We start from the raw sequence: 27,243 nt of genomic DNA, 5'->3' as shown, positions 1-27,243 counted from the left end.
ACAAGAGAACATGTCATTTACACTGGGACATACATCTGAACATGGGTTGCTTGCAGGGACAATTATATGAGAGTTTTAATACAATGCACATTTAAAGGGGTAATCCACTGATTGAGGTCTTCCATTCCCCCACTCATATAAATGTTGTGGCAGTTGAGCATGCATACTGTCCATTCATCTCTATGGGACTGCTGGAGATAGCTGAGTACAGCACTTGACTATCTCTGGTAGTCCCGTAGAGTTTGTATGAAGCAGCAATGTGCATGCTCGATTCCAACACAGAACACACATTCTTCTGATTGGTGGGGGTCCAGCTGTGGATAGGGGCTAAATTATTGTTAAGGGATTTAAGACATTGCTATATTGCATAGAAACCAGTAAGCTTCAGTTCTTAAGACATATGAACATATACAATCTGCATGGTAGGTACCTCCTGTATTTCAAAACCAGTATATAATTATCTCGCAAGTGAAGTGTTGCCACATGATATCTTAAGAACAATCTGTAGCATGTAATGCAACAGCATAGGAAGGATATACTATGGGAGGATAGTCAAGAAGACTTCATACATTAGTAGATATTCATGCGAAAAGCCGAAAAGCCTTAAAGAACTTAGCAATGTTTTCTAGTAAAGTTAAGTTAAAATAAAGTTGAGATTTTTTCAAAACGCTTATTAGGTTGTGTGACTATACCCACAAGGCGGCCTTACACATTCAAAAGCTGTTGGTCAGCTGTCGGTCTCCTGACTCCCTCACAGCTCCCACATACACATACACATGACGCTCAACTGAAAGTAAATGTGTAGTTATTTAGGAAAGGGGAGAAAGCTAATGCCAGATATTCCTGGTGTCAGCTTATCTGCCAGGAGAACAAAAGGATGGGCGGGGGAGTCAGGAGTTCCCCATACCCATTAAACTTTTGGCTGAACCCACCATTCTCTGCAGGTTTGGCCAACAATGCACTAATGTGTATGGAGAACTTAACTCTTTATGGGAGTAGAAGGTAAACTACTGTATGTCTAGCAAGGTCATTTCTCGTGTAAGTGGAAAACTAGTCAAATATACTTTTGTAATTGAGGTAAAAACATCTTCCCCAAATGTCCTTGTTCAATAGCATGTCCACCAAATATGATGTAGTGATCCTTCATCCTGCAAAGTATATAAGGAGTACTACATGCTAGACTGCTGAAAGGCTTCTTCCGAGTACTCTAAAAAATGTTTTGTTCAATTCGTGTTTCCACCTTTGCATATATTCAAAATGAATTTTCTCAAGGAAATCTGCTAATTTGTTTCTACATCATGGAGAGACCACTTCTCTTACTATTCCCTGAGGTTAAAGGTCCTTTTACACAGACTGATCATTTGGTCAATTATCGGGGGTGAGCGTTATGCCTGCGAAAAGATTCTGGCGATCATCCAAGGAAGTAGCAAACACATGTTCATCATATCTTTCAGCCAGCTCCCAAAATGATCCCAAAATATATTTTTTTCAACATGTTTTTATTGAAAATAAATGTTCTCATATTTCAACCAGTTGTGTACATTATGACTTACAGAAAAAAGGGAAGGAGTGACGTTTAATAGCCCAGAGGAAGTACCTGCTGGCTTACTGGCAGTTCAACAACCTATCAAGGTGAGACCTACAACAGCAATAAGCATATTATCCATAAGGTGCACAGTGAATATCATAGGGAAGAAACTCCTGGGGATTCCAATCAGAGTCATTGCATGTAGAAAGAAGGGATGATCCTTTCCGGACTATGGAGCCAGTGGCCGCTGCCATATCTTACAAGGTACAGTATATAGATACTACACCTGTGGGTGAGGAAGAAAAAGGAAAGGGGAGAGGGAAGGAGGTGCAGACCAAAGCACCCCATGGTTCCAAACTAACATAGGAAGAGTGGAAATAGGAAGCAAACATCCACTCAAAAAAGGCAGGAACATTAATCAATTTTAATGGGTCATCACTGGCCAGGAACTGTTCTGAGTAATATATATATATTTTTTTTCTAGTAATCCTTTGCATCTTAAAACCTTGAAACTATCAATTTTTAATGGATTCCATGAACTTATAACTTTTTTTACTGGATAGAATAATGCGAAGCAACAGAAACCTTAGAGAAAGTACTGACGGAATTGTGGACAGACCCTTCGTACATCTTTGTTTGACCCATATATTTAGTTTCTTTAGATTGGCAGTAAAATTACCCTTACTAGATTTCTTTATTTTAGAACGCAGCTGGAATATTCCTTTCGTATTGAACTTCTCATGTAAGTCCAATGCCATTTATTGGCTTTGATGATCCATACCTTCCTTCTCAGCCTTCCATATGTTATACTGTTTTTTATAAAGGTTATCCCTGAAGGTTTTCGCTACTTGCTTTGAGAATTCAGAGTTCCCTTCTTCTAATGCGTTTATTAGTTTTAGTGCAAATGGTGTCTTCTCTCTTGGAAGGTAATTGTCTTTTGGTCGCATGGGAATCACAGAGTTATATTTATGGTGCATGTAAATGGAATTAATTAATGTGGCATGAGAATGAAATTCACACCAGGCTTCTCTGAGGAAGTTTTCAGTCAGTAATAGTATAGTCCACGCTGAACCATTCACTGCATCATCAAGATTTTTGAGAATCTGTTGTCCTGCAGGCATCTCTGCAAATATGATTCCTGGTTTGATGTTAAATTCATCTTGAAGCATGTTCTTTACTCGTATTGCCTCCAGTTCATCAGTCTCTGCATGTAGGATGACAAACTTATAAAATATATTGCAATCTCCCGCCTTGGTGATCTCCGCGGTGAAAGTTGACTTGGTTTCTAAAGGAGAGCTCTTTCTAAACGGATTTGAGTGGTTAGACTCTTCTGTACTTAGTGGCTTTTCACCACTCTCAGGGTTTGATCTCTGATTTCCAAAGTTACTGTTTCCCTTTGTGGCATACATCATCAGTAAGAATTCTGAATAAAAAATAAAAATAAAATAATTTAATATAATATCATATTGTTCCATTAGTAAAGGAGTTGTTCAGTAGATCCTCCAGCGGTTTCTCTCAACATGAACATGTAACAATGCAGCCAATCACTGGTCGCAGCAGTGACCTGCTATGGCCAATGACTGACTGCAATTGCCACATCTCCATGTTAAGAGGAAGCACAGAGACTATGGGTGACCTAGAATGTGTCATAATGGGAATGGCAATGCATCGATAAGGCAAAGTAGTAGTATTCTTTTTTTAACCAGTATGTGAAGTAACTGGACAACCCTTTTAAAGGGCTTTTCTCATCTTGCCATTACTAAGGCGAGATGAGACACAGTCCCGACCACCTACCAGCGGTGAAACAGCAAAGTGCTCCAGCACTTTTGCATTGCATGAGATCTACAGAAACAGCGTAGCACAAGCTATGTTTTTTCTAGTTAGTAGTTAGTGCTCCGGAGCACTCTGCTGTTTCCCGGCTGGCTGGTGGTCGGGACTGTGTCTCATCTCGTCTTAGTAATAACGAGATAAGACAACCCCTTTAAATATACATAAAAAGTTGATCCAGCACTGTGGTTCAGTAAAACTTGGCTTTTATTGCGTAGTCCACAACATCGGAGTAGAACACTCTTCTGGCGCTTTTCTGGCTCATACACACCCTTAATTATAAATAGAGTGAATATAGCGGTCAAGGGTTTTTATCCTATGTAACAGAATGGCCCATTGATTAATAACACATAAAGCAAACATAAAAACAATTAGTAGACTTAAGTTCTATGATTTGGCTGATGTGCAGAGGAGGTATTCAACGTTAATATCCAATAGCCCTCTCTATTTAGGAGGTGTCTCCTTGTATTTCCCCCTCTATTTGAAAGCATTACTAACTCTATGGCAGAACTAAATGAGATAAATTGCTAGCATATATTTCTCTAAAATGTTTGGATGCATTAGAAGGATTGTTAAACTGTGTATTTAAAGGGGTTGTCTGGGATTGGGGACATTGGTGTAATAGTACTAGAGTGACATACATATTACATACATGCATGTCCTACCTTTGCCACATATTTCTGAAGCCCCATTTTCATATAGAAAATTCTTAGCCGGAAGAAGCCTCCGCCCGGCAGTGTGTTATTGTAAACAAAAGAGCCTTTGCCCTGCGCGATTTAGCGCAGGGCAAAGGAGAGCATCGGAACATGAACTGCTCCAATGCTCAAGTCAGGGGGGCTGCCTAGGTGAAAATGGAGGTTTGTCCGAGTTCAGATCTGAACTCTGACAACCCCTTTAAGACTGCATTGATGTGTTCCACAATCCTGCATCACAACATATGTTAGATTGCGCTGCGTACACCGCGCTCTGATCGGACGGGTGCAGAAGCTGTGGAAGCACGGATCGGAAGCCGACCGAAGCACTACAACGCTTTTGTGGGCTTCTGATCGGTGCCTCCGCACCACAAAAACATGTTCTATCTTTGGCAGTATGTTGGGGATCGCTGACCCATTCAAATCACTGGGTCCAAATCCACAAGTGTAGTGCACACGGCCGGTACCCGTGCATTGCAGTGTGCAGCACCGGCACTGAGCAAGTACACTCGTGTGCATGAGACCTAATGCAGTACTAGAAACAGCATGTGGACAGATGTAGCATTGTTTCTGGAAAAAAGCTGATATTTTCTTTTTTAACTTGTTCTAGAAACCTCTTTACACAATGAATTTTGTCTCTAGTTTTTTCTTACCACTAAGAATAGCTCTAGAACAACCAACTGCAAAGTTTTTTGGGGTCACTGAAGTTATTTATTTTTTTGCAAATGCTATATTTTTCCATTAGTATTTTCTATGATACCAAGTCACTAGGACCTGGCGTACTGATTTCTTGGGAAATAATGGACTGATGCAGAAGACTGCCTACTACTTCTCAAACTACATATAGCAGGACATTTATCACAAAGTTAATATTTGAAGTTAAGTGTCCTTCAGTCTGGGTTGGTGTACTTTGTGCAAATCTATCAAACATTGCACGTTTCTTGTTAAATTTGGAGCAATTTTAAACCTATCACTTTTGTCTAGAATGGCATGATAGTAATGGGTAGTAGTAATAGTGTAAAATGCAAAAACTCACAACATTTTTGTGAAAGTTACAGTACCTTAGGAAGTTGCAAAAACCCTCTTTTGTGGCTTTTTGGAGATAAAATTCTGGAGTGCAGGACAGTTCCCTTCATAATGTATGGGGATGAGTGATAGCATTAGTGATCACCCCTCCCCGTACTGTGGAGGTGATCAGTGCAATCATCAGGCCTATCAGTCAGTGTAAAGGGACCTTCAGGGTTTGTCTGACTTTGCCCTGCAGCCCTGCAGTGCCTGTGATATGCCTATCATCAGCACCAATTCATTAACTTGGCATTCCCTTTACTCCATGGTCAGAGATTTCTCCTCCTCCCCAGCCCAAAATGTAGTGAGTGGTACAGAGCCTCTCCCACATCCCAGATATGTGACACCTTCTGGGATTCCATAAAATCTGTTATCAGGAGCCTAGTAGTCCTCACAAAGCCCCTTGATGTTGTGTTTTCTTACTCTGCCATTAGGCAATTCCCTTAAGAGTATATGAGAAGTGCTATCCTCGACACTTGATAGTACTGATCTCCCTTCCTTCATGATCCCCTCTGTCTTATTTTTCTCTTTTCTTTTTGTCTTTTCTCATTCTGTAACTTTTATTTATTCTGGTTCTATATGTCAATTCTCTTTCAATCATCTTAGTCAGTCCTTCTAACCTTCCCCCTCCCCAACTTCTCTTTCTTCCTCCCCTACAATTTTCCTCTTACTATACAATAAACGGAAGGGCTTTTGTAGGTTGGTAGACATCCCCAATGCGGTGTCCTAGGTTTTTTGAATTGCATTCTACTGTTTAATTCTACTTCACACAGTATGAATGTTCTTTCTTTTCATGCTGCATTATATTTTCCACTTCTCTGATGTGATGTTGCTGCCGGCTTTTTGTTTATTAAGAATTATTCAAAAAATCCATTTAGCTGTAGGTGTGCATTGCTAAAGAGATGGCTTTGTGCTCATGTAACTGCCTGACATTACTTAGAGGGAATCAGTCACCATTTTATGTTACTCTATCTGACAGTGCCAATGACAGAGACCCTAATTACAACATTTACATACTTTTTTGGGGGGCCAGGACTTTAAAGTCACAGGTAAGAAGCTTCAGCGGGTCCTGAGCACTGCAGTCTGCTCAATCTACTGAATGCTCTTGATAGTTCTTTCATTCATGAGCTGATTGGCAAGGGTGGGGGAGCCACAGATCATGAATATCTGGACTGCAGTATTTGGGTCCCACTTTAACTTTTTACTGGACCAAAAAAGTAAGTAACCCATTGTAAACAGGGTCTGAGCTACAGCTGGCACACCCAAGAGATTCTTTGTAAATTTACGACTTATAAAGGCCCATATATAAAAGACCAGATGACTGCCTACCCTGACATTCAGCATGCAGGAGCCATATCTCTTCAACTGTTTGTAGATGTCCTGTCCTAATGCAGACTGCCATGACTGCATAAGAACATAGACAATGCAAGCTACTGGCACAAAGAAGCCATGTTGGCGTAAGGACAGACAAGCTAAATGACCACTATTGGTACACTGTAGGGACACTGTACATGCATATGTATATGCATATATACAATTATTTATCTGGACATCGAATGATCTGGTTATTTAATGGCACTATAGCAGCTTTCAACCATCCCTAGTTGATACTAGATCTGCGTTATTCTGTGGACTACAGAACAATGGGAAGTAGTAAGGAGGCTAGAGTGTTGTATATAGGCACCTGAAGCCTACTGATGTGCATGTAATCCTTTGAGGCTCCAACTTGCAACCTAGGTCTCTTTCACACATGCAGCTGGGTGTTCCAGCCAGCAGGTCCAGCAGACAATGCCGGGAAACGGCCGGACAGAAACTCCTGTACACAGTGGTCTTTGTCCAGCCGATTCTCAGCATATTTGCCTGGTAGCGGCTAATGGGGTCCAGCGGGAAGGTGGTGGTATCTGGCAAAGTCGGATCTGGAGAACTTTATATGACGCAAATGTGAAACTAGTGTTACAGGACCTAATGGATCTGCTGTCACCATCTTGGTTCCAGGTACCACAGGACACCCGCAGAAGTCTTGCAAGGTTTTAGCCTTGATGGATCAGAGCTGTTTTGGGAACACAAGGCAAAATCTACACAGATTATTGTTATGGCTGATCAATGTACAGTATGTTAAGCAGCAAGTGAACAGTCAGCTCTTAAAGTTCTTGTGTTAGAATAGGATAAATGGGTGAGCCTGGGGAAAGAAGCACAACCAGTGAACAGAGTCATGGGTGCGGTGCCCAAGGGTCGCTGATTCATGTGGGGAGTGAGAGCGCATTTGGTCCAATGCCACACAAGATTTAGGCCTTCACATTTATGTTTTTAACTGCTAGGTGCTGTCCACATTTTCCACGTACACTCACATTACATGTACCTATTGATTTAAATGTTTCTGTTCTGTCCGTGGAATATGGATGACACATGGAGGGCAAAAAACACATACAAACCAAAACCAAGCACGGACATTTTCAATAAAACACATACTGTTTTTTTCGTGGATGTCAAATAGACAAATAGACACAGAAATTGAGGCCTCAATGTAGCACAAATTTCTGAAAGAGTTAAAGGGCTTGTCCAGGGATGTTGTGGAAAAACTATTTCAAACTATGGAAGCTGAACCTTGCAAGATACAGCACTTTAATGATCTGCTACTAACATCTTGGTGCCAGATATCACAAAACACCTAGTGAGGTCTTGAGGAATCTAATGCCTCAACAGGTTTTGCCACAACAGAACTGTTTTGCCACAACAGAGACCTAGACCTACACAGTAGTGGGCCGGTGGCATTAATATCATGACTTATTGGTGTATATGCATCATTGGAATAAAAAATAGGAAATTCCTATTTGTGTAATATATTAATGTAGGTGAACTTATATGTGTAAATTACCTAAAGGACCATGACATTTTTAGGAAAAATCCAATCCAGCAACTGGTGTTTTGGAGTATATGCTTCACACCTTCCCGAACAGGACCATGTGTGGTGCAGCAGGATGTTACTTACCGTACATGAACAGAAAAACTGGTGACAGGGCTAAGATGGCTGCTGTTCTGGACAGGCAGCCATCTTAGCTACGGGACCAGGGAAGTTGTACCTCCCCCTGCAGACCCCATATATGCAATTTGCCAGTCCATGCAGACTGGCCAATTGCAACATCCTCACTGTAAAAACCAGTGAAGAAGTTGCAGGTGGGCTCCGATGGGAGTGATTGGTGTTGTCAGGACAGGGAGAACAGTGTTCGGCATTCCCTATTAGCTCTGTGATTGGCTGGTATGCTATATCAGAAAATACCAGCACTAGGGTATAGAGAATAGGAAGAACCTCTCTACACCCTGCCATTCTAGTTGGTGACTGCGTGCAGAGAGTGTCTGTGCCACTCTGTGCTGTGTTGGCTGGGATTTGTGGTGCACCACCACTGCCACTGCTCCATATAGTGTGTTCCTGCTAAAAAGAAGATTTTCTGGAAGTCATCAGTTATCCTGTTGTTGATCTGCAGCAATTTCAGATCCCTGCTCTCTGCGTCTCTATCCCAGAAATTAGACAGTGTTAGAGTCCAGATGTTTTGCACCTCCCTCCAATTTACAGTATGGTCATGGCCCAGAATTGATTTGAATATGTTTGGAAAGATTTGCATTACAATGATAATGCATAATTCCCACCCCAAATTGACCCAAGATTTGACTGTCTATTTAAAATTAAGCCAGTTCTCAACCACTTTTGTATCAAGTTTGCTGAGGATTACATCCCCGAAAAAAACATCTGCAGACGAGTCCCTTCTACATTTTAAAAGGAAGGTGAAGTTTCATCAATACCCGTCCAGTGAGGGGTCAAGGTATGGCATTAAAATGTATAAGCTGTGCTAGAGTACCTCTGGGTACACCCACAAGTTCTGGGTACACCAACAAATTCTGGGTTTGCGAAGGAAAGGACACCCAGATTGAACCCCCAGAATGCCCCAATGTTGTAGGAGGAAAATAGTGTCAGACAGTGTAGCTGGGGTGGATTGGGAACTTAAAGTGGTCCTGGGAAAAAAATAAAAGTGCCCCAATGTTGTAGGTGGGTCCAAATTAACAGAAGAAGAAGTAATACAAGTAGACAGGGACAAGAGAAGTAGTCGGGCCAGCAATACAGTAGTGCGGAATAAAATACTGCCCCAGCAGAACCAAATACCACAGTGCAGCACAAAATACTGCCGCCCACATCACGGTATGAAACTGTATAATTGCCCTGAGGACAGTAATACAGCTGAGTTCAGGAAGGCACCTGCAACCGCTGGTCAGGTGCAAAAGTGCCTTATGCTCTTACAGCAATTAATGCTGCGAGCATTAGATTTTTATGTACCTAGCTGGTGGCCATGAGAGACCATTTAGTGCATAGTCACTTTGTGTCAAAACCGGACAAGGACCCTAGAACATGGCTAGACAATCCTATATCAGGCTGCTTTTGCTGCAGCAAATGTAGTTCCTGTGACTTTGTACGAACTACCAAATCTTTCAAGGGGAATGTGGATAGGACTACATTTAATATCTGTGATTTTATGTGATTTATCTAATTACATGTCAATGTGGTCTTCAGTACGTAGGGAAAACACAGAGAGAATTTCGCCGGCGCATTGGTGAATACATTGGGGACATCCATAATACAAGAAATACAACGGTGGCTAAGCATGTGGTAGATATGCACAATGGTGATATAAAAAGTATCCGATTTGTAGGTATTGAAAAGATTCCCTGCCTGCCAAGAGGTGGAGACTGGGACTGGAAGATTCTCCAGAGAGAATCCTGGTGGATCTTTAGACTAAGGCCGTGACTCCTGAACCGCAGGCAGTTGCCTGCGGTCTTGGTTTTCTTGTCAATCACAGGTGAGGGCTGAAGTATGTTGCCTCACCTGTGGTTGCCGCTGGCAACATTGTTTATGTGGCAGCAAAGCAGCCTGAGCTGTGCTAGGCAGCTTGCTGCAATGTGCATGCGGTTGCACCTGGCAACCTCTCTTTATAGGTGTGCCTTTTATCGGTGTGCACGGGGTGTTACGTGTTTTGTGTGCACTTTCCCCTTTAAGTGGTTGTCTTCCCTTCCCTGGTGTGAGAAGGGTTAATTCCTTCCTAGTGTGTGTGCACTGGGTGTGTCTGAGTGTGGGTGTGGCTACATGGGCTTTAAAGCCTCAGTTGAGACCTGATGACTGAGGGGTACTCCAGCCTTGTAGTAAGCTGGAGGCGCCCTCCTGGTCTCTAATACCAACTGCCAGTGGGGGCCACCCTTCTGGTCATAAATAAAACCTTGTCTGATGTTATGTAGATGTGTATGTGGTTGCTTGTTTATTGCACCTTATGGTTTCCTGGTTTCCCATATGATGTGTGGTGTGTGCTGTGTCCTTTCTGTTGTAGTGGACAACAGCACTTGTACATGGGTTCCAGGCTGTGTGTCTGTGGCAGGTAGGTGAAGTTTTAGTTTCCACGTACCTGCCATTGCCATAAGTTGTATTGGTTTCCCCTTATTTACAGCCTGGCCATTTTAGGCTCCTCTTTCTCCATGTCCAGGAGGAACAGGTAGTCTACCCAGCTCCTAGCTTAGGGACCTGCGGAGGGTTAGTAGGGACCCGAGGTTCCAGAGCATGAGTCCTCCTACCTTCAAGGTTGCCTCATGCCGTTAGGAGTTAGGGTCAGATTAGGGAAGCTTTAGGAGGTGACCTGCTCCGTAATTCTGTCTTCCTGGCCGAGTCGTGACTACCATCGTCAGGCATCGCACGGCTGAGGGTTTTCCCCATCCTCAGCCGTGACAGTTGAATGTTGGCTGCTTTCTCTGATTTATCCAATTGCTTCTGAAAGTAGGTGTTTGTCCTAATTTTGAATGAGTATATTCATTCATATTGTACCTATAAACATATTTACTTATATTAAGTATTTGTCACGGTGGGGAGTGGGGGGAAACTCCCCACCGTACAATGTAGGAAAATGGGGAAACAACTAGGCCTGGACACCGTGAAGAGGGAGCAGGTCACCTCCTTATGCTTCCCTAATCCTCACCCTGACTTCTACCTGTATGAGCTGACCCAGATGGTAGGTGGGCTCATAAACAGGAGCCTGAGCCCTGAGTCGCCCTGAACAGCCCTACGGATAAAGAAAGGGCTGAGACGACCTGTTAATCCCAGACACAGATGAACAGGAGTCTCCACCGGCCTAGCTGCAAGGAGCAGGGGAGACAGAGAGAAGCCAAGTGGACCAGCAGGTAAGAGTCCAGTGGCAAGAATAACCACTGAACCAAGAACAACGGTATATTGGTAACTTACTTGCCGCAGCTGCTGGAAAGCACCCCAGAAGACTGGAACCCATGCAAATGTACTGCAACCCGAAAACCATACCGTACTCAGTACAAACTGACACACATAGGAACGAGCACTCCAGCAACTGCGCACTTGTGGTTCCCCCTCCAGGGAACCGAGGGGGCCTCTCACTGAGGGCAGGACAGGCGGGGGAACATCTAACAACCATGCTGGACAACAACACCAGACAGACCAGACATGGAATACAACACTAGACATAACAACACATAACAACACACCTGTACATAAACCCACACCAAACAAGGAGACATGTAAGGAAAGGAAGAAGACATAGGAAAGACACCAGGTGACATCGCATGAACTTGATGTCTAACTAGGTGGCCCTCACACTGGACGGATGGAATATCCAGAAAGAAGCATAACTCGAGCGTACACCAAGGCTGGAATACTACTGACCTCAGGCTCACAACACCTTAATTAGTAGAGCTATGAGGCCACACCTAGCACCACACCTTAACCCTATACACACCAGACTGGGAAGGAACAGGGGAATCAGGAGCAGTTCACACACATGCAGAAACAACACGTTGCCCCAGGCAACCGCATGCACGGTAACGTGCCACAGAGCACAACAACAAGACCGTGACACAGTCGCAACAGTATTGTACCTATGTATCCCACTAATTTCCAACAGGGAGAGACACCTCCGCTCAAATGTCCTCCAGTGTGTTATCTCTTTAGACTTATAACTGGGACGTGCATATTGCGCCCTGTACTGTGAGATGCCGGTGTGAGCATCGGCTGTTGCTAGGCAGTGCTGACGCCACACAGACATCTCATTCACGCCTCCTGCTCACGTGATGCACTCCGGCTGCCCTGTACTCCTGGCAATACACCGGTGACGTCAGCGGACAACCTGGAAGCAATAGGGGAGACCCGATCTGTATCTATTTAAAGCGGTGCCGTGGGGCTCCATGCTGCCATTGGACAGAAGTGAAACTACCATGCTGCCATACTCAAAAACACTTGGAGGTAGCAGGGCAATTCACTGGCCTTCCCTCAGTGTTTATGGTGACATCGGACCACAACTGTGGTGTCCACCTTTTCTTCAATCTTGGCCCCTCATCCCCTGATGAGTCTGGGGGTATCCATTAAGATGAAACGCATTGGGACTTTTTTGAGAACTTTTTTGACAATTTTTTATTTTGATTTATTTTGTTTAGCTCTGGAATAGGTAGGGTAGTGACAGGTACTCCCTCCACTAATTTCCTTAATAGGTTTTTCCCGGGATTAATAATAGGGCAAGGTTCTTCCGGACGGGGCAGCTCTTGTCAGGGCGATGACTCCGTATTAGGAGGCTTTAGGGCAAAATAGACCTGACAGGGCAAGGTAGGGACAGGATACGTGCATTGTATCATCCTAAACATTCCCTCCCTCCATCGTCCACCCGTCAGCGGTGTCCACCCAACCAGATCGGTATCCAGATTTTAACAGAATCATCAGTATACCAGTAAGACTGTTCTATTTTTTTGTATTTATGCTGCATTTTGTCTTCTTTTTTTAGATAAGATTTATTAAAATCTAAGTTTTACTTTACTATAATATCCCTTTTGGTGTTGCTAATAGCCATGAGGAAGGCATGAGCGCCCCCCTGGGCATCAGGGCACCTGGAAATTTCCCTGTAGGGTCTATGGTCAGTCCGCCCCTGAGTGCACCCACTTCTAAAGCAGGGTTACCGCCTCTATGTGGATAACTATTACACCATCGTAACCCTGTTTCAAATCCCTAAGTTCCAGAGGTACTGTAGCTTGTGGCATGGTAAGCAAAAATAAGATAGGGCTACTTAGGTCCCTGCTTGTGCAACCACTCAGAAAGGGCAAAAGCAGGGATCTCTGCAATGAGAACATGCTGGTGGTTAAGTACAATGACAAGAGGGATGGACTTGTAGTGACCACAAATCACAGGAAGAGCAGCTTCCCAGCCCCTGTACGAGGTACAACTACCACTACCCCAAGCCAGTCAGCATTCTGAACAACAATAGGCACATGGGACAATCTGATCTTTTAGATCAAATACGGAAGCCATTCAATGCCATGTGTAAATCTGAAGGTGTGGTACAAAAAGCTGGCAGTGCACATTGTACAGATGGCATTGTATAATGCTTACGTGTTATTTCGAACTGCAGGTGAGACAGGAACATTCCTTCAGTTTTTAAGAGGTGGTGATCAAAGGCCCTAATTTTTGAAAACCAGGAAGAAGAGGGGCCTAGTACTTCTGGAAGTTATGGCACCCATGTTTTACCATGGTAACCCAAAAAAAAAATGCAGAATGTGTTCCAAAAGGGGGATAAAAAAGGACACCATTTATCACTGCAAAAACTGCCCTGGAAAACCTGGCCTGTGCATAAATGATTGCTTCACAGTGTACCATACATCCATAGAGTATTACTTTTATCCTTTACTGTATGTACCCTGTAATTTTACCACCTTACTACCGCGCAGCATGTGTACTCACTTTTCACCATCCACTACACATTCATTTCTGGAAAACACTTGTTGGGTCAAAGTGCTCACTACATCCCTTGAAAAATTCCTTAGAGGGTGTAGTCTCCAAAATGGGGTCACTTCTTGGGGAGCTTTTTATAATTTCGCATCAGAACCTCGACGATATTTAGCCAATACTGTGTAAATCAGAAAATTAGGTCTCAAATGCACTTCATGCTTATCCAGACAACAGTTTAGGGACACATGTGAGGTGTTTGTACAATTGGAAACACAGTATAATTATTTGTGCTGACTTTTTATAGTGGCAAAAATTGAGCACAACATATTTGGCACTGAAAGAGCATGTTTGTGGAAACATTTCAGTTTTCATTCACCATCCAGTACACATTTAGGCCTCATGCACACGATCGTTGTGTTCCGTTACGCAAAATGGGGTTCCGTTGTTCTGTGATCCGTTTCCCTTTTTGTTTCCGTGTGTCTTCCTTTATTTTTGGAGGACCACCAGAAATAAAGGAATGTAAAAAAAAAGTCTAAGACAGGTTTGCCATGCAAATGAAAAAAATGGACGTGGAAGCGTGGACGCGGGTGACAATCTTGTGTGCCTCCGTGTTTTTTAGTGGTCCGATTGACTTGAATGGATCCACGAACCATTTTCCGCAAAAATAATAGGACAGGTTATATTTTTTTGACGGACTGGAATCACGGATCACGTACGCGGATGGCAAACGGTGCATTAGCCGAGTTTTCAACGGACCCATTGAACATCAATGGGTCCGCAGAAAATCACGAAAAACGGCGCAACGGACACGGAATAAAACAACGGCCGTGTGCATGAGGCCTTATTTCTAGAAAACACCTGTTGGGTCAAAGTGCTCAACATGCCCACTAGACCCTTGGGTTTAGTTTCCAAAAGGGGGACACTTTTTGGGGGTTATCACTGTAAAGGGTACCTCAGGGTCTCTTCAAAAGCAACATAGTGCCCTCAAACCATTTCAGCAAAATCTGGCCTCCAAAAGCCATATGGCGCTCCTTCCCTTCTGAGCACGCGGAACTGCCTGCCGGATCAGGCAATCTGCATGCAAATGGATAGCATTTGTAGACAAATCCGGATGCGGATTGCAAGAATGGATCCGTCTCTCTGTTTGTCATCCGGTCAAACAGATCCGTTTCAATTTTTTTTTAACATTTTTACCGTTCTGCGCATGTGCAGAGCGGAAGGACGGATCCGGCATTCCAGTATTTTTAATGCCGGATCTGGCACTAATACATTTCAATGTAAATTTATGCCTGATCCGGCATTCTGGCAACTGATCCGCATGCTGCGGTATTTCCTCCGTCCAAAACGCCGTTCAGTGACTGAACTGAAGATATCCTGATGCATCCTGAACTGATTTCTCTCCATTCAGAATGCATGGGGATGAAACTGATCATTTTTTTTCCGATATTGAGACCCTAGGACGGAATTCAGTGCCGGAAAAGAAAAACGCTAGTGTGAAAGTACCTTTAAAGGGCTTGATTGGAAACACTTACCCCATGTTACTTAAGATTCACCACTTTTTTTTGCTACTGGATAAACAAATGAATAGTTATAGTTATTTCTAGCGCCTGCCTAATACAGTCCTGATAAAAAGTTTAAGACCACTTGAAAAATTGCAAAAAATCATATTTTACATTGTTGGATCTTAACAGGGTTCCAAGTAGAGCTTCAACATGCAACAAGAAGAAATGAGAGTGAGACAAAATATTTTTTGAGCATTCAATTAATTGAAAATAATGATTAAACTGAAACAGGCTGTTTTTCAGCTGATCCAAATTTTAGGACCACATGCCTTTAAAAGGCCAAATCTGTGCAAAGATGTGGATTCATTGTCATTTTCTGTCAGGTAGTCACACGTTGTGATGGCAAAGGCAAAAAAACTCTCCCTTTTTGAACGTGGTCGGGTTGTTGAACTGCATAAGCAGGGTCTCTCACAGCGCGCCATCGCTGCTGAGGTGGGACGCAGTAAGACAGTCATTTGGATTTTCTTAAATGATCCTGAGGGTTATGGAACAAAAAAGTCAAGTGGAAGACCCCAAAAAAATTCTTAAGCACTGAGTCGGAGGATCCAATTGGCTGTCCGTCAAGACACTGGACAATCCTCGACCCAAATTAAGTCTCTTACTGGTGCTGACAGCAGCCCCATAACCATCAGACGGCATCTGAGACTGAAGGGCTTCAAAAACAAAAACGTCTTCAAAGACCTCGTCTCCTTGAACGTCACAGAACTGCACGTTTGGACTTTGCAAGGGAGCACCAAACATGGGACATTTAAAGGTGGAAGAAAGTTTTATTCTCTGATGAGAAAAAATGTAACCGTGATGGTTTCCAACGTTACTGGCATGATATGCAGATCCCACCTGAGATGTTTTCTATGCGCCACAGTGGAGGGGGCGCTATAATGGACTGGGGGTGCTTTTTCCTTCAGTGGAACAATGGAGCTTCAGGAAGTGCAGGGGCTTCAAACGGCCGCTGGCTATGTCCAGATGTTGCAGAGAGCATTCCTCATGACTGAGGGCTCTCGTCTGTGTGGTAACGACTGGGTTTTTCAACAGGACAACGCTACAGTACACAATGCCTGCAGGACAAGAGACTTCGTCCAGGAGAATAACATCACTCTTTTGGCCCATCCTGTGTATTCCTCTGATCTAAATCCAATTGAGAACCTTTGGGGATGGATGGCAAGGGAAGTTTACAAAAATTTCCAAACAGTAGATGTCCTTCGTGCAGCCGTCTTCACCACTTGGAGAAATGTTCCCACTCACCTCATGGAAACGCTTGCATCAAGCATGCCAAAACGAATTTTTGAAGTGATAAACAAAAACGGCGGAGCTACTCATTACTGAGTTCATGTTTGGAATTTGGATTTCTGTTTTGGGGGGGGGGGGGGGTTAGTTCTTTTTTGAGGTGTGGTCCTAAACTTTTGATCAGCTGAAAAACAGCCTGTTTCAGTTTATTCGTTGTTTTCATTAAATTGAATGCTCAAAAATGTTTTGTCTCACTCCCATTTCTTCTTGTTTCATATTGAAGCTCTACTTGGAACCTTGTTAAGATCCAGCCATGCTAAATATGATTTTTTGCCCTTTTTCAAGTGGTCTTAAACTTTTGATCAGGACTGTATGAAAAAACATCCACTCTGTAACAGGATGAAAGTCTCCTTGGACTTTGGAGCTTCTGCTAATGGATACACTGGTTATGTAACAGTCTATAAATGTAAAAAAATGTTTACAGTCCTCATGTATTATCTGTACTTTATATTCTAATTACAGTGTTCTATTGAGTTATGCTACTGCATGATTAATTGTGCCTTCCTGTAAACCTTACCTTTATGTAATAATCTGATTGCATAATATATCAATAAAATATAGTTGCTGTTTTTGGCAGTTGCAGAGTACATTCCCACAGTATCTGTTTATCTATTATACTGTAATTGCACTTACTACATTCCATATTAGGCAATGTCCTATATTCTTGTCACAGCAAATGGTTTTTGATCTTTACAGGGGTTCTCTGGGACCTTTATACTGATGGTCTATCCTTAGCATAGGTCATCGATATCAGATTGTCGGAAGTCCCACTTCCGGAACCCACAGCTGTTTTTCAATAACTTTTGTGCTGGAAGCAGGCACCAGAACTACATAGGTCTCTGTAATATGTCGTTTCAGGGAATGGTAGCAGTGCCCCAGTAACCAATCCCAGTCACTGCACAGTGGACAGAGAAAGAAAAGTTTGCATGCACGACCACCACTGATGGATTGCAGGGTGGTCGTAACCATGGAAACGAGCAGTGTATAATGTGATAGAAAATGAATCTAGCCAGCAAAGGAAGCAATAGGGATGGTAACAGTATATTAGTAAGTGCCTTGATTTTCCTTCCTCTACATGAGAAATGCCACTTACTGACGTGAGACAACCCATTTAAGAATGCTACAAACAATAAAGTACATATAATAAGCATTAGCTAATTCTGCAGTCCTCTGTTATCTGATCCTATCTTAGTAGAAATTGTGCACAGAATTCCATCTCTGCTTGTTATTCTTCACTCACCTATACTTGTGTTCCCCTCTGAAAAACCAGGTAAGCTTGCTCGTAGGCAGAGTGGTCTGTATACTCCCACACAACACACATTCACAGAGAGCCGGAAGAATACCACGTACACACGTGTAAGGAAGTTCATGTAGAAGTAAGCTGAAACTTGTTGCATTGACAACATTCAGATATCATGTGACCACAGAGAGGAAACAGCCTTGAAGGGACATATTTTACAATATTACCATAAGTTTACTAAAGAGTTTCCGTTAAAGTGAACCTGCCAGCAGAAAATGCAGTGCAATCTGCAGTGCGGCACGTTATAGAGCACATATATGGCTTTATGGGAATGCACTGCATTTTGTGGTAACAGGTTCTCTTTAATGGAACTGTGGTTCTGATTACAGGACATATGTTAGGTCAGCAGTCTGTGCCCACCGCCGCTGTGCTGCTGTCTCCATTGCTCCAGTCTCTGTTCCCGTGGACGCTCCCCGGTGGCCTCTTAGCGCTAGGGATGAGCGAACACGAACTGCAAAGTTTGGGCTCATACCGGACTTTTGCGAGTTTGGGTACCCAGACCTGAACCCGGACTTTTTCACTTAAGTCTGGGTTCGGTGTTCGGGTCTTTTTATTATTTCCTGTTATAACATGGTTATAGCGGAAAATAATAGCATTCTTAAGACAGAATGCAAAAGAGTATAGCACTTTAACCCCTAAATTGCCATATTCTTTTGCATTCTGTCTTAAGAATGCTATTATTTTTCGCTATAACCATGTTATAACAGGAAATAATAAAGTGAAGTTTGGGTACCCATTCACTTCAATGGGGTCCGGGTTCGGGGTCAAGTTCGGGTTCCGAACCCGAACTTTGACCTGAAGTTCAGCTGAATCCGGCAAACCTGAACTTCCACGGGTTCGCTGATCCCTACTTAAGTCCAGTGTGCACATCTGCAAATCCTTAACCATCCAACAGCTGAGGGTCCCTGGGTACGTAAGGCACCCTCTCCATACAATGTGTGCTTGAGCTTTAAGGTTCCCTGTGACTAGCAAAGGTGTTTGGAAGACTTGTATTTCAGTGATACTCTTGTGGTACCCATTCTGCCTGTGTTCCTGCCATGTACCCATCCTGCCTGTGTACCCCTGACCTCACAGTTCAGCTTTCAGTTCATGTTTCAGTTCTGGTCTGTCTGCCTGTTTGTGATACAGTCTTGATTCCTGCTTGCTCTGCTCCTGCAGCCATCACTGCCCAGCCCAAAAACTCTCTTAGTGTCTCCAGTTCTGTGTTGTCATTATCTGCAGTTCCAGAATTAGAGATGGTCCAGACTGCTTCTGCAGTTGTGGTGAGGTTTCCCTGCATCTCAGTAATCCAGCCAAGTCAAGTTCTGCCAAAAAACACATAATCAATATAAGTGACTGTTCTAACTGTACCTACACTTTTGGTGTGCTTTCTGTGCCTAGAGCTTCTGATGCTTGCACTAGAGTCCCTCACCCTTGTGCCAACTATACTGGGACTATAGTGCCTAGAGGTCTGGTTGCTCCCCAACAGCGCTGTTCAGATCCCTGTACAGGGGTTAAAGAGTGAGCACCAGGGAAGCACCCGAATAACGCTCTTAGAGTTTAGCCCAAACCAGTTAGTTGGCACAATGGATCCATGCACACTGTTCCGTGACAACATATCAATCGGATATGCCATTAAATCCAATAAGTGAGTGTGTGACCCCCATCTCAAGAAGTAGGCCCAAGAAGAGCATATAAAGGAGTGTATACAGATCTCCAGGAGCGTATACAGATCTCATAAGGCCCCATAGCAGAATTTAGTATGGTCCTCTGACACCTCTAAGCTTCCCAGTACGCATGCGTCTTACACTCCCAGGGAGCATGGAAGGCAAACTGCAACACCCCAGATTTCTGATGAATTAATGATTTTTTTTTTATTAAGCAGAATAAATCTTTATTTTAGAAAATTATAATGAAAATAGTTGCCCACAGCCTCACCCACTTTATCTGACTGGAATGTTGGAAAAAGTGGATAAATACATTGATAAATCTGCCACTTTCCTTTATTTATTTTATGCACTTGTATAGCGCTACTACTATATTCAGCAGAGCTTTACAGACATTAGCATTGGTCTGTCCCCAATGAGGCTCACAATCTAAGTTCCCTATCAGTATGTCTTTGGAGTGTGGGAGGAAACTGGAGTACCCGGAGAAGACCAACGCAAATACAGGGAGAACATACAAAAGTCCCTTCACACTATATTACTAAGATGGCTACAGTGTATAGGAATTTATACAATTACCATTCCCGGCAATGGAAGCTGTAATAATCTCTGTACCAAGTTTTCCTAGTGGCATCTGCATAAAATGCATGTCAGAAACAGAAGGCGTCCTAGGCTCCATGGCAGTCGCATGGTCTGCCTCTATCTAAGTTATACCACTGAGAAATTGTCTGCTATGGGACTTCTGAAAATAACCTAACATTGTCTCGGCCATTTTTGTACATTTCATAGTGGAAAATGGAAAGGTGGCCAGACGGTGATCTCTCCCTTCCCTCCTAAAATAGCTGAACCTATCAATATGCCATAAATGTCCAGATGGGCATTTTGGGTCTTTTGAACTGAAAATGTGTTTGTGAACTTTTTTGCCTCCCTGAATTTAAATAGTTTAAATTTTTTTTTTAACCTTTTACATTTTTTAAAACAAGGTCCTTTCCGATTACTAAGATATCAGATATCTCTGTGTTTCTTTGGGTTTCAAAAACTTTTATTAAACTGGTTGCCAATGCATGACAACTAAGCTCATCATGAGTGGCAGGCAGTTTATCATGACAAGCATACTTACACTGTCTGGGCAATCAGGAGCGGGGCAATGGCTGTAGACCGCAGCCCTGCTATGTGGAGAAAAACTAACTGCTAACTGAGAAGGCCGCACATGCTCAGTTTCATCCTTCAACGGCCTCCTGAGCTGTGATAGGTGGAGAGCTGCAGCAGAATGGACACACCCCCTTAGCTGCAGCAGAAAAGACCCTCCCTTGAGCTACCAGCTTGATATTAATTTAGCAGAGCAATGAATGGGGAGATCTCTGGATCCATGTGAGGTACAGGGCTGGTTCTAGCTTTGTTAGAAAGAGGCTGTCATGTACTATTTTCATTTTTATTAGTCATGGGATAATGCCTTTAACCCTTTGAATGTCACAGTCAATGCTGATTGCAGCATTCAAAGGGATTGTGTTTATCATGTCATGTATATCTTGTATAGGCAGACAGTCCAGGTTCCATTAAAAGATGCCAGGGATCTCTAACCATCTTTTCATGATGTTTCCTGATGTTAGGACATCCTTGGGTGATAATACACACATATTTGGTATCTTCATGACTGTAGCAACTTGTAAAATATGTTTTTGGTTTTCATTTTTTATAGATTTTTATACAGTTTAAGAGGAAATAAAAACCCACTAATATAATCAAATCAGGAAGATCACATAGGGACCAGTAGAGCAATAAGTCCTTTGATTATACAATATAATTTAGAATTAGAGCATCATTTATAAGAATCACTCTATACCATAAACAGAAATAAACATAGACCTTAGCAGAGTCACTTTTTTTTTACAAAATAAAGTTACTTTGATTTAAATTCTAATGTATCTGTATCAGAAAAATGCCAACCACATAAATGTGCAACTTGTCCTGCAAAAAACAAAGCCTCAAGCAACTAATGCAAACAAAGAATAAAAAAAGTTATGACCGCTACTAACAAAAAGGAAAAGTGAAAATAATTGTTCTTGTCCTCAGGGCCAAAATTCCTCAAAGGTTAACGAAAACAGTTTTCAGCGAGAAAGTTTTAATATTTTTTTTTTTCATGAACATTTTGTAGGCTATGGGCACCTTTGCAGCTATTTTTTAAATTATTGATTTACATATATTTTAACCTAAAAACATTTTTTGTAAGTTTTTTATTAGCAAAAATTTGCAGTGTTTTAAAAATGAGCAAACTGGGCCGAACAGACCCCATTGACTATAATGGGATCCATTTGGTTTCTGTTCAGGAGAACGATTTTTTAGCTGAGAACAAATTCTGGGACATAGGTGCTGAACAGAGCCTCCAACGCAGATGTAGACATAGCTTTACAGAACATAGCAGCTGTAAAATGCTGTTCTGTAACATACACACCTCAACACTGAAATTGCAACACCAAGGTAGTCATGGAATGATGGAAATTACAGGATCTATAGACATGTTAATGATATGCAAATGATAAATATGGAAACAAAATATTCAAAACATTTAAATTTATTCAGTACCTAGTAGGAGCGACACACAAAGAAATCCACGTACTTACATGCCTTGGCATGCCATCAGTTAGGTTATTAATGGTTGTCTGAGGAATGTTCTGCCACTCTGAATGCACTTGGGCATGCAAATCATCAAGATTCACTGCTGGCAGTTCCCTTTGCAATTACCGACCAATGATGTCACAGATGTGCTCGATGGGAGACAAGTCCGGGAATGCCTCCGGCCACTGTAGCACGTTTGGGACTCCCAGTAACATGAGCAACATGCAGCCTGGTGCTGTCCTGTTAAAAAATTTCTCTTGGGACACTGGAGAAATGGCCGTACCGCCGGTTCAACAACCAAGTCATTATAACGCTGAGCTGTTAGTGTACCTGAAATGAATAAAAGAGGGGTCCAGCTACTGTACATTATGCCCCCCTCCCCATAATTTTGGCAATAGGACCAATGTGACCCTCCCTTGTGAAGGCCTCTTCATGCTGTTGCCCACATGGTCTCCAGACAATCTCCAAGTATAATTACGTCTGAGACAAAAGCAGCACTCATTACTGAAGTGGATAGACCTCCATTCCAGCCTTCATTACCATCTTGCTGTGTACCATGATAGCCTTTATGATCAGTGGCATGAGGTCAATGGAACACAATGCCAACATATCTGCAATACAAACCCTATTTTTAACCCACTAAATTCCACCACCTAAGACTTAACTTTTATTAATATTTACTAAAAATACCTTTTATGAACCCTATATTTAAATTGAAAGTTGCTCTAACCTTCCTATATTCATTTACGTTGACATTGTATCTGTATATTATATTTTGACAGCAATACTACCACTATAGCTTATCGAATTACTTACAAATTTTTCGGCTGTTAGGCAACCAATGCTCAAAGATGCTGACCTTGTAGGTACTTTATATTGACAATGTTGTGGTTTAGCTGTCGAAAGGATTACTATTACAAAATGCTATTCCAGCTGTGGTAATATGTACAGTATAGTGTTGGAGGGCGGATATATCCCACCAAGATACCTCAGCTGGGTGAGATAACTGAAATCCAGAAAGCTGCAGTAGTAGACAGCTTTGTCTAGATTCTGTTCTGGGTAGGTTTGGTAGTAGGACCTGCCAGTCCACACCCTTCCAGTGCAAGTAATTCCTTTAGCTGAGGATATCGCAGGTGAGGCCAGCTGGGATAAAAGAACCCTCTGTGGGGGAGAGGAAGTGACCCCAGAGAGGGGGATCCCTGTGAGGCTTGGTGTGGTCCCAGCCAGGATGGCTGGGGGACCACGAGGCTGAGTGAAGCTAGATCTCTCCCCTGGTGTGGGACTTATGCCTGGTAAAGCTGACCTGCTGAGTGTCAGAGCCAGATACCCTGTGTGTGAAGTGAGCTCTATAAGTGAGTTAGGGAGAAGATCTATGTATTAGGTAGAGCCCAGATGCGCAGGTGTTTTGGTTTATGTTTGTGCTGGTGCTGAAGTGCCAAAATAAAGCACCATTTGGACTTTAACCCTGTTGTCAGAGGAAGAGCCTGTCATCGCCACCCTGCTTGAGAGAGCGATCCCTTACACAGCGTTATAATATTCCCTGCCTTGGGGCAGTGTGGGGGAAATTACTATATGGGGTAGTATGGGGGAAATTACTATATGGGGCAGTGTGGGGGAAATTACTATATGGGGCAGTGAGAGGGAAATTACTATATGGGGCAGTGTGGGGGAAATTACTATATGGGGCAGTGTGGGGGAAATTACTATATGGGGCAGTGTGGGGGGAATTACTATATGGAGCAGTGTGGGGAAAATTATTATATGGGGCAGTGAGGGAAAAATTATTATATGGGGTCCAGTGAGGGGGAAATTACTATATGGAGCAGTGTGGAGGAAATTACTATATGGGGCAGTGAGGGGGAAATTACTAAATGGGGCAGTGTGGGGGAAATTACTATATGGGGCAGTGTGGGGGAAATTACTATATGGGGCAGTGTGGGGGAAATTACTATATGGGGGTAGTGTGGGGGAAATTACTATATGGAGCAGTGTGGGAGGCATTATTACCTGGAGCACAATATAGGGTGTTATTATTACTGAGAGCACTCTAGGGTTCATTATAATTGCTGTAGACACTCTAGGGACCTTTGGGGTAATTTATCAAACTGGTATAAAGTATAACTGGGTTAGTTACCCATTGCAACAGTTTCACCTTTCATTTTTCACAGCTCCTTTGTAAAATTAAAGGTGGAATCTGATTGATTGTTATGGGCACCTGTAACGGCACCCCGGGCATAAAAGGGGGTAAATGCCGTTTAAGAGATCTTCCCCTTCCAGAGCTACAGGCACAGCTACTTACAGAACACCAAACTCCCGAACGGCATACAAGGGAATGCTCCAAACTCCCGAACGGAACATCATGAATAGCTGCTAGCAGATGAATAGGAAACGCACCCAAGCGGCTTACACTCCTAGCAATCAGTCTCTAACAGCATACAGTGAATCTCCCCAAGAACGAGACCAAGCTCTGTGTTGAGGGTAAAGCAGTGGACAGCCAGAGCTGTGTGTTTATTGTTCTTATATACACATTCTTACACATTAGTACCACCCACAGGGTTTTGTAAAACAACCAGTAACCCCGTACAATACACTCAGACACTCCCACACAAGAGATCTTCCCCTTCCAGAGCTACAGGCACAGCTACTTACAGAACACCAAACTCCCGAACGGCATACAAGGGAATGCTCCAAACTCCCGAACGGAACCTCATGAATAGCTGCTAGCAGATGAATAGGAAACGCACCAAAGCGGCTTACACTCCTAGCAATCAGTCTCTAACAGCATACAGTGAATCTCCCCAAGAACGAGACCAAGCTCTGTGTTGAGGGTAAAGCAGTGGACAGCCAGAGCTCTGTGTTTATTGTTCTTATATACACATTCTTACACATTAGTACCACCCACAGGGTTTTGTAAAACAACCAGTAACCCCGTACAATACACTCAGACACTCCCACCCAAAATCCTCCCCTCTGCCTGTGATACAATTACCTTACACAATGGGTTAATGTAATTATCACAGGCAGGAGAATACACAGTTTTACACAATGTCTTCTGTCCTGGAGACAATTGGAAGTAATCCAATTTATCTCCAAGGGCAGAGTCAAAACTTCATTAGCCACATGGTAGCAAAAGACAATAAAATACATAAGAATATTTAACTGTGCAGCTATTGCATAAAACATAGACATTTAACATATCCCCAGATAGCTCAGGTCTGAGTGCATTCAATTTTTTAGGTGAATGGCACTCAGACTACACAAATACAGTTCAATTGCCATGGAGCCAATTTCTTTCACATAGTCTTTGCAGGGGAAAATCAAGCGTTTCAACATGGGGCCATAGTCTAAAGGAAGCAGGCAGGCAACCAGGCTTCTCCAATGTAATGTGGCGAGATTGGTCTCGTCACAGCAACTAAGCCAGTTCTACTTTACACCAGTTTGATAAATGACCCCAATTATGAGAAATCTAACGTGTCTGTGTAACAAACTCTGTAGAGACGAGATACGGTTGAAATAATTTGTCATGGAGGTCTGGGTCAAACGGAGGAGAAGAGGAAAGAGAAGGTCTACATGACAGGAGATGTTACTGGATGTAACAGGTATGTGATGTTGTATTCCCCTATATGTAGAGCGGGCTCACTACTGTGACCTGCACCTCATCTTCTCCTCCAAGTCTTTTCTTTTATCATAATCATATGTATTTTAAATTTGACAACTAAAGTTTAATTTGTCACCTGCAATCCTATGTAACAGCCCAGATAACAGTGATAACTTTCTGTGTGCAGATAATGTAGTAGATGTTCCATGCAGTCCTATGTAACACCCCACTTAACACAATAGTTCACTGTGTTATGTGGGGTGTTACATAGGAGTGCAGGTAACATCTATGACATCTGTACTCAGAGAGTTATGAGATGGTGGGGGTCAGACTCCTGGCACCCCCACCAATAAGCTGTTTGAGGAGACCGCGATGTCCCAGTGAGCAAAGACAACAGAAATTAAGATAATTTCAACTAATTGTATTCTCTTTCTCCCCACCATCCCTTTTTCCTTTAATCTGAGCCAGGTACTCAACTTCATAGTTTACAGTACGCCTTGTCCTGTTAGTCACACTAGTGTTTGTGATCCTGTCAGTAGCACAGGCATGGAAACCATCCCTTGTCACAGCAAGTCTGAACAGTCTTCACTTTCTGTAGGGTTAGGCTGGTTTCCGACGGCTATAACACTGCCAGATTCGAATGCCCATATTATAGGCGTAGCACATGGACTCCTCAAGATCCTACTGAACCCAACTTAGATCAACATGGGCATCTTTGGTTATATTACTTCATTTATATAGAACTGGGGGGCATAGGGGTTTATGTCTTGCAGCTTTACTATGGATGCCAAAGTATAGCCATATGAAACTGAACAGAACATTATAAAATGAGAATGTGGTTCTCTGAATTAATATATACCACGTGGCATGTTATAAAAAAAAAACAACATAAGTATACACCTTGCTCTGTTGCCTATAGCAGCCAAACACAGTAAAAGTTTGTATATTCTCTCCGTGTTTGTGGGTTTCCTCCGGGTACTCTGGTTTCCTTCCACACTTCAAAGACATACTGATAGGGAACCTAGATTGTGACCCCATTGGGGACAGTTGATGCTAGTGTCTGTAAAGCGCTACGCAATATAATAGCGCTATATAAGTGCTAAAATAAATACACTTAAAATATATGCACTTATATAGTAGCGCTATAAAATAAATAAATTAATTAATTAATTAAGTAATTTCTGTCGTATAGGAAAGGATTTGTCATAAATGTCCACAAGGTGCGGCTCCATATGCATGCTATGGGACTTACGAAAATTGATGAACATTGGAGCAGACGTCCCATAGTTGTGAAAAGAGGAGTGGCCGTCCATGCCAGAATGATTGTTCATTAGCTGGGTGTAGTTGAATGTCTAATATAC

General features: G+C 42.7%; 1 protein-coding gene across 2 annotated transcripts; it reads right to left on the bottom strand.

Moving 5' to 3' along the window:
* Positions 1-1,513: 1,513 nt before the first annotated feature.
* Positions 1,514-27,243, bottom strand: TICAM2 (toll like receptor adaptor molecule 2). Of its 2 annotated transcripts, none has more exons than XM_044275913.1 (2): positions 27,135-27,243; positions 1,514-2,951 (listed from the first exon to the last, which is right to left on the bottom strand). In XM_044275913.1, the coding sequence occupies exons 1-2, from the start codon at positions 27,211-27,213 to the stop codon at positions 2,287-2,289; spliced, it is 744 nt and encodes a 247-aa protein (XP_044131848.1). In that variant the 5' UTR covers positions 27,214-27,243; the 3' UTR covers positions 1,514-2,286. The 2 variants fall into 2 exon arrangements, with proteins under 2 accessions (XP_044131848.1, XP_044131846.1); XM_044275911.1 differs by lacking the exon at positions 27,135-27,243 and adding an exon at positions 17,966-18,146.

Source organism: Bufo gargarizans, chromosome 1, assembly GCF_014858855.1.
Source record: "Bufo gargarizans isolate SCDJY-AF-19 chromosome 1, ASM1485885v1, whole genome shotgun sequence".
Classification (NCBI taxonomy): domain Eukaryota; kingdom Metazoa; phylum Chordata; class Amphibia; order Anura; family Bufonidae; genus Bufo; species Bufo gargarizans.
This window is presented reverse-complemented; position numbering and strand designations above follow the sequence as displayed.